This window comes from Belonocnema kinseyi, chromosome 5 (genome assembly GCF_010883055.1).
Source record: "Belonocnema kinseyi isolate 2016_QV_RU_SX_M_011 chromosome 5, B_treatae_v1, whole genome shotgun sequence".
NCBI classification, from domain to species: domain Eukaryota; kingdom Metazoa; phylum Arthropoda; class Insecta; order Hymenoptera; family Cynipidae; genus Belonocnema; species Belonocnema kinseyi.
In genome coordinates this window covers 148,372,980-148,381,558 of record NC_046661.1, presented here as the reverse complement: position 1 = coordinate 148,381,558, position 8,579 = coordinate 148,372,980, and the positions used below count along the sequence as shown (strand labels likewise).

General features: G+C 19.9%; 2 protein-coding genes across 2 annotated transcripts in view; one reads left to right on the top strand and one right to left on the bottom strand.

Annotated features, from left to right (window-relative positions):
• LOC117172942 (NAD-dependent protein deacetylase sirtuin-2) overlaps window positions 1–7,306 on the top strand; it is a 39,745-nt gene extending 32,439 nt beyond the window's left edge. The window contains exon 6 of the mRNA XM_033361248.1: window positions 7,119–7,306. Within this exon, the coding sequence (XP_033217139.1) occupies window positions 7,119–7,190 (72 nt within the window). The 3' untranslated portion in view covers window positions 7,191–7,306. The remainder of the gene's footprint in view (window positions 1–7,118) is intronic.
• The window catches only part of LOC117172941 (probable 2-oxoglutarate dehydrogenase E1 component DHKTD1 homolog, mitochondrial), a 48,912-nt gene continuing 47,472 nt past the window's right edge, over window positions 7,140–8,579 (bottom strand). Inside the window, exon 13 of the mRNA XM_033361247.1 lies at window positions 7,140–7,417. Within this exon, the coding sequence (XP_033217138.1) occupies window positions 7,310–7,417 (108 nt within the window). The 3' untranslated portion in view covers window positions 7,140–7,309. The remainder of the gene's footprint in view (window positions 7,418–8,579) is intronic.

Below are 8,579 nucleotides of genomic sequence, written 5' to 3'. Positions count from 1 at the left end.
ATAATATTTATTAATTAATTTTTTCACTTAAACTTTCAATATTTCATTTAAAACTTCGATTATTTTGTTCAAAATTGGTTTTATTTTTGGTTCAAATTTGTCTTTTTTGGTTGAAAATTCTTATTTTTAGTAGAAATTATTCTTCTCAGTTTAAAATTAAACTTTTCTATTTAAAGATTAACTATTTCAGCTGAAAATTCATCAGTTTAGTTGAAAATTAATTTTTTTTAAATGAAAATTTAATTATTTAATTTTTGTTTGACAATTTATCTTTTTCAGTTGAAAATTCGTGTTTTTTGGTAGGATTTAATCTTCTCAGCTAAAATTTCATATGTTTTTTTAAACACAAATATTCCATTGGAAGATTTATTAGTTTACCTGAAAATGTATCAGTTTTGTTAAAAGTTAATTTTTTTAACTAATAATGTTATTTTAATTAAATATTCCATTTTTTCGAAAATTGTACTTTTTAGTTGAAATTTTAACTGTTTTTTTTTAAGTTTTTTTTTTAATTTGATTATTTGGTTGAAAATTTATCTTTGTAAGAAGAAAATTGAAGTAGTTGGATAAAATTTGAACTATTTTGTTGAAATTTTAAGAATTTTGTACAAAATTTAAGTATTTTCTTAAAAAGTCATTTTCTTTTTTTTTGAAAATTCAACTGTTGTTGGTTGAAGTTTAATTTTTTCTCTTCAAAAATGCAACTATTTGGTTTAAAATTGGACTATTTCATTGTAAATTTGTCTTTTTTTTTGTTTGAAATTAATTTTTTTTAATTGAAAATATAATTTTTTCACTTTTGGTTGAAAATTCGCGAATTTTGTTGGAAATTCATATTTTTTGGTTTAAAACACAAGTATTTGATTAAAAAAATAATTATTTTGTTGAAAATTTAATGCTTTGATAAAAAATTTAACTATTTTGTTGCAAGTTTGATTTTTTCTTTTTATTTGAAAAATCAGCTATTATATTTTTTATTAAAAGTTCAAGTCTTTGAATTTCGTTGAAAATTTGTCTTTTTTTGTTTTGTTAAAAAAAAATTTTAATAAAATTTTCAGTTTTATATTTTTTTTTATTGAAAATTCTTGTATTTTTGTTTTAAATTCGTCTTTTTGGGTGGAAGACTCAAATTTTTGGTTAAAAATTTAATTATTTTGCTGAAAATTCAACTTTTTAGTTGAAAATTTAATTATTTTGCTGTAAGTTAAATAATTTTTCCAATTGAAATTTCAACTATTTTAGGGGGAAATTTTTTTATTCGTCTATTTCGTGGGAAATTTGCCTTTTTTTTGTTAATAATTAATTGTTATGATTGAAAATTTCATTTTTATATTTTTTATTGAAAATGCGTGTACTAAAATTCGTCTTTTTCGGTTGAAAACTCAAATTTTTGGTTAAACATTTAATTATTTTGTTGTAAGTTAGCTGTTTTCCTTTTAGTTGAAATATTAAAATTTTTTGTTGACAATTAATCTTTCTTGGTTAAAAATTCTATTGTTTCTATTTAAAAAATTTTTTTAAGTTCGACTATTTGATTGAAAATTTATCTTCGTGGGAAGAAAATTTAATGAATTGGTTAAAAAATTAATTTTTTTTTTAATTTAAATCTTTGATTGAAAAATTAATTTTTTTCATAGAATTATTTGTTTAAAAATTAAACAGTTTTTGATTGAAGTTTAATCTCTTTTGTTTGAAAATTTTTTTGAAAATTTATCTTTTCTGATCAAAAATTTAACTCCGTTGTTGAAAATTCACGCCTTTGGTTGAAGGATTTTTTTTCTGTAAAAATTTGTTAATTTGGTTTAAAACTGGGCTTTTTTATTAAAATTTCAAGTCTTTAAATTGAAATTTCAACTATTTTAGGTGGGATTTTTTTTTTAATTTGACCATTTCATTAGAAATTTGTCTTTTTTTGTTTTTAAAAATTAATTGCTATTATTGAAAATTTCATTTTATATTTTTTTATTAAAAATACATGTATTTTGTATAAAATTCGTCTTTTTGGGTGCAAAACTCAACTTTTTGGTTAAAAATTTAATTATTTTGTCGAAAATTTAACGCGTTAGTTGTAAATTAGATTTTTTCTTTTTGGTAGGAATATTAGCATTTTCTTGTTGACAATTCATCTATTTGATTGAAAATTTATCTTTTTAGGAAGAAAATGTTATGATTTGGTTAAAAAATTAATTATTTTGTTTAAAATTTAACTGTTTAATTTAAATTTTAAATATTTTGTTCAAAAGTCATTATTTATGGTAGAAAATTAAACTAATTTCTTGAACCATTTTTGACCATTAAGTTGGAAATTATTCTTTTTTTTTTTTTTTTTTTTGCTAAAAATTAATTTTTTTATTGAAATTCATGTATTTTGTCTAAAATTCGTCTTTTTGCGTTAAAATCTCGACTTTTTGGTTAAAATTCCGCTGTTGAAAATTCAGCGTTTGAGTTAAACTATAATTTTTTTCACTTAAAAATTCGAAAATTTGGTTTAAAATTAGCCTATGTCGTTGTAAATTTATTATTTATTTCAATGAAAATGTAACTTTTTTCATTTTTGGATGAAAATTCGACTATTCGATTTAAAATTATTTCCTTTTTTTTTTTTGTTTAAAATAGAAGTATTTGGTTAAAATTTTAATTATATTGTTGAAAATTTAACGCTTTATTTAAAAATTTAACTATTTTGTTGCATGTTCGATTTTTTCTTTTTGTTTAAAATATCAGCTATTACATTTTTTGTTAAAAATTCAAGATTTCGAATTGAAATTTCAACTGTTTTTGGTGGAAGTTTTTTGTTTTTAATTCGACCAATTCATTGGAAATTCATTTTTTTTTTGTAAAGAAATGATTTTTTTTTATTAAAATTTTCAGTTTTATATATTTTTTTGAAAATGCATTATTTAGTCCATGTATTTTGTCATTTTCAATGAAAGCGACGTAAAAAATTCGTATTTTTGGGTTGAAAACTCAAATTTTTGGTTAAAAATTTAATTATTTTGTCGAAAATTTAACGCTTTAGTTGAAAATTTAATTGAAAATTTGCGTATTTTAACAGAAATTCTTATTTCTTAATTTAAAACACAAGTATGCAGTCGAAATATTAATAATTTTTTTCCAATTTTAACGCTTTGATTAAAAATTGAACTATTCTGTTGCAAGTTCGATTTTTGTTTGAATTATACTTGAATTGATTATTTTTCGAAATATCAGCTATTAAATTATTATTTAAAAGTTTTCAAATCGAGATTTCAACCGTTTTTTGTGGAATTTTTTTTTTAATTCGATCATTTCGTTGGAAATTTGTAATTTTTTTTATTAAAAATTTCTTTTTTTTTTATTTAAAATTTTATTTTTATATTTTTGATTAAAAATGAATGTATTTTGTCTAAAATTCTACTTTGTAGGAAGAAAATTTAATGAATTGGTTAAAAAATTAGTTATTTTCTTTAAAATTTAACTCTTTGATTTAAAATTTAATCTTTTTTTTTTTGTTAAATCATTTGTTTAAAAATCAAACAGTTTCAGATTAAAGTTTAATCTCTTTTGTTTGAAAATTCATCTATTTTGTCGTTGAAAATTCAACAATTTTATTAAAAATTTAACTAATTCTTGAAATTTTAATTATTTTCTGGAAAATTAATCTTTTTCCAAAAATTTAAGTCCGTTGTAGAAAATTCATCCTTTTGGTTAAATTGTCATTTTTTTCTTTAAAAATTCAAAAACTTTGTTTAAAATTGGATTACGTCGTTGTAAAGTCTTTTTTTTTGTTTTGTTAAGAATTATTTTTTTATATTGAAAAATTGATTTTTATATTTTTGGTTAAAAGTGCATGGATTTTGTTTCAAATTGGTCTTTTTGGGTTAAAAACTCATCATTTTAGTTAAAAATTTAATTATTTTGTTTCCTTTATTTTTTGTTGAAAATTGATTTTTTTACAATTAAAAATATAAATTTTTTATTTTTGGTTGAAACTTCAACTATCTGATTAAAAAATTCATTTATTTTGTTGGAAATTCTTATTTTTTTGGTTTAAATCACAATTAAATGGTTGAAATATATTAATAATTTTGTTCAAAATTTAACGATTTGATTAAAAATTAAAATATTTTGTTGCATATCCGATTTTGTCTTTTTGTTTGAAACATAAGGTCTCAGACATTTTTTTTAAGTTTTCGAATTTAAATTTTAACTGTTTTTTGTGGTGGTTTATTCTTTTTTTAAATTCAATAATTTCGTTAGAAATTTGTTGTTTTTTTGTTGTTGTTAAAAATTATTTTTTTCTGTTAAAAATATTATTTTTATATTTTTAATTGAAAAAATATGAATTCAACTGTTTTTTTTTTCATATTTGCAAATTTGTGAACAAAAAATTCGTCATTTTGAATGAAAAATTAATCTTTTATTGTTGAATTATTTGTTTAAAAATGAAACGTTGTTTTATTACAATTTTTTTATTTGACCATTTTGTGGGAAATTTGCCTTTTTTTTGTTCGGAATTAATTTTTTTTTGTAAATTTCATTTTTATATATTTTATTGAAAATGCATGTATTTTGTCTAGAATTCGTCTTTTTCGATTGAAAACTCAAATTTTTGGTTAAAATTCCGTTGTTGAAAATTCAACCTTTTGATTAAACTATAATTTTTTTTCTTTAAAAATGTGAAAATTTGTTTTAAAATTGCCCTCTGTCGTAAATTTTTATTTATTTATTCTTAAAAAGTAATTTTTTTCGACGAAAATATAACTTTTTCATTTTTGATTGAAAATTCGACTATTTGATTTGAAATTCTACTTTTTTGATTTAAAAGACAAGTATTTTGTTGAAATATTAATAATTTTATTTAAAATTTAGTGCTTTGATTAAAAATTTTAATATTTTTTTGCATGTTCGATTTTTCTTTTTGTTTGAAATATTAGCTATTACATTTTTTTTAAGTTTTCGAATTCAAATTTCAACTAGTTTTTGTGATGGTTTATTTATTTATTTTTTTTTTGAATTCGATCATTTCGTTGGAAATTTGTATTTTTTGTTAAAAATTCATTTTTTTTATTGAAAATTTTATTTTTTTGATTGAAAATTCTCGTATTTTGTCTAAAATTCGTCTTTTTCGGAAGAAAATTTAATGATTTTGTTAAAAAAATTAATTATTTTGTTTAAAATATAACCCTGATTAAAAATGTAAGTTTTTTTTTAAATCATCATTTTTGCTACAAGAAAGAAAAATTCAACTGTTTTCTTGAACATTTGCAAATGTGAACAAAAAATTCGTCATTTTTAATGAAAAATTAATCTTTGTTTTTTTTTAATTATTGTTTTAAAAAATAAAACCTTTTTTGATTGAAGTTTTATTCTCTAAGTTTAATTTGTCATTTTTTTGGTGTTAAAAATTAATTTTTTAAATTTAAAACATAACTTTTTCATTTTTGGTTGAAAATTCAACTTTTTTTCGTTGAAAATTCAGCCATTTTATTAAAAATGTAACTATTTCCTAAAATTTTAACTATTTTCTGGAAAATTTATCTTTTCTATTTAAAAATTTAACTCCTTTGTTGAAAATTCATCCTTTGGATTAAAGTGAAATTTTTTTGTTTAAAAATTTGGTTTAAAACTGGGCTATGTCGCTGTAAATTTTTCCGTTATTTATTTGGTTAAAAATTAATTTTTTTCATTGAAAATTTCATTTTTATTTTTTGATTGAAAATGCTTGTATTTTGTCTAAAATTCGTCTTTTTGGGTTGAAAGCTCAATTTTTTGTTTACAAAATTCATTAGTTTTATTTCTTTATTTATTGTTGAAAATTAATTTTTTTTCGTTTGAAATATAGTTTTTTCATTTTTGATTGAAAATTCGCGTATTTTGGTGGAAATTCTTATTTTTTGGTTAAAAATACAAGAGTTTGGTTAATATAATAATTATTTTATTCAGAATTTATTGATTTGATTAAACATTTAAATATTGTTTTGCATTAAAAATTTTTTTTTATTTGAAAAATCAGCTATTCTATTTTTTTTACAGTTTTCGAATTGAAATTTTAACTATTTTTTGTGGTGGTATATCTTTTTTTTTTTTAATTCGATCATTTCGTTGAAAATTTGTCGTTTTTTTCTTGCTAAAAATTAGTTTTTTTATTAAAAATTTCATTCTTATATTTTTTATTGAAAATGAATTTATTCTGTTTAAAATTCGTCTTTGTAGGAAGAAAATTGAATGATTTGGTTTGAAAAAGTAATTATTTGTTTAAAATTAAATTCTTTGATTGAAAATTTAAGTATTTTGTTAAAAAATCATCATTTTTGGTAAAATAAAAAAGAAAAATTTATCTTGTTTTCTTGAACATTTGCATATGTGAACAAAAAATTCGTCATTTTGAATGAAAAAAATTAATCTTTTTTTGTTAGATCATTTGTTTAAAAATAAAACAGTTCTGGATTGAAGTTTAATCTTTTTTGTTTGAAAATTCATTTATTTTTTCTTTGAAAATTCAACAATTTTATTAAAAATTTAACCATTTCTTGAAATTTTAATTATTTTCTGGAAAATTCATATTTTTTTCCAAAATTTTAATCCGTTGTAGAAAATTCATTCTTTTGGTTCAAGTGAAACATAATTTTTTTTCGTTGAAAATATAGCTTTTTCATCTTTTTTTTTTGTTATTGAAAATTTTACTGTTTGATTAAAAATTCACCTATTTTGTTGGAAATTCTTATTTTTTTGTTAAAAACACAAGTATTTGGTTAAAATATTAATTTTGTCAAAATTTTTCTGAAAATAAAACTATTTTCTTGAAAATTTTGGACGAATTAGGAACCAAAATCTATCTGTTGATAAAAATGCATTTAAAAAAATGCAAAAAGGAGAATTTATTTTATTTATCTATTATCTTCTTGAATTTTTTTCTGATATATTTGTTATCAATTAAAAATTCTGCAGTGTACAGAATACTTTTCAAAGCTACGGAGTTAAAAAAAATTTGTAACCCAGAAATAAAGTCTCCTTTGTTTCCTTTTTTTTTCGGGAAAAATTCCCTTTTTTCCAAATTCAAACAATCGAACCGTTAGTGATCCCTGTAAATAATCGTTTGGAAATTTTTCTTAATTCTTTTTTTTTATTATCAACAGGACGAATTGAAGGCTCTTGTAGAACTGGAACATAAACGTCTAGAGACTGAAGGAAATACAAATAAATTGTAGTAAAAAATAACGTATTTTAATATTTGTAAATAATTTCCAGGGTAGGTCTAATTATGTGTATTCTATATAATATATCAAAAATATTAAGGTGGGATAATAAATTATTGAAAATTCTGGTTCTACTTTATGATGAAAGGTGCTCGGATAACTTCCTTGGCTTGGAGTTGGTGAACCCGACCCACACCGACTGCTGGAGTTGGTAGAGCTTCTCGTCCTGAATATTTCAACTAAAAAATAATTGTTTTTTAGATATTACAGGCCGGGAATTGGTTGAAAACCAGAAAAATATCGGGAAATGACAGTGAATTTATTTTTTGACCGGAAATTTTAAAAATTTTTGGAAAAAAATGTTTTAAATTCGATTCCAACCGTTTTTTTAAATAATTAAAGTGCAGTCTTGAAGATTTAAATAATTAAAAATGAAAAGCGTCTGAATTCGAAAATTTTGGATGAAAAAGAGTTTTATTTTATCAATTTTAAATATAAATAAATACATTATTTTTCGAATAAAATAAGTAAATTTCAATCAATATATCATTTATTTCTATTAATTTTTTTAGCGATTAAAAAATGTAAACGTGCGTGGTTTATTAAATTAAAAATAAAGTTTAAATCTAAATTATCCAATGTCTAAATGATTCAATTTGACATTTTTTAATTTAGAAGAAGAAGAATTATTTAATATTTAGAAATATTTTACTGTTGATTTAAGATGAGTAAATTAAAACCAAATATTTAAAAGAAAACAATTTAAAACTGAATTGTTTTGTATAGAAAGATTTGAATCTCTAGAATTTCTAAGAGCTTTTAAAATTTTAACGCTACAATTTTAATTCTTTTATTTAAAAAATGTTCAATTTATAAGTAAAATTGTTAAATTTTGACTTATAAATAAAAATTGAACGCTTATTATTTGTAGAAAAAATTTGAGAAGTTTTAAGAGATATTTAGAAGGTTTGAAATTATTCAAAATTAATTAGAAACTTGAAATTATATTAAGTAATTTAAAATTAACATTAATTTGGTTTAAAATTGAACTATTTGGTTTAAAATTAACATTTGGTTCCAAATTTATACTATTGCAGATCTAAAATTTAAGTGTTTTACCGAAAAAGCGTCTTTTTGGATAAAAATAACAATAATTTCGTCAACAATTCAACTGTTTGATTCAAAATTAATATTTAGTTGACAATTCGTCTTTTTTTGTTGGAAAATTCTATTATTTTGTTCGAAAATTCTACTGTTTGATTAAAAATTAACATTAAGGTAAAAATGTTAATTTTTGCGACCGGAAAATTTTACTGGTTTGTAAAAAAAAACATCTTTTTGGGTTAAAAATAACATTAATTTTGTTAAAAATTCAAGTATTTTGTTCGACAGTAACATTTT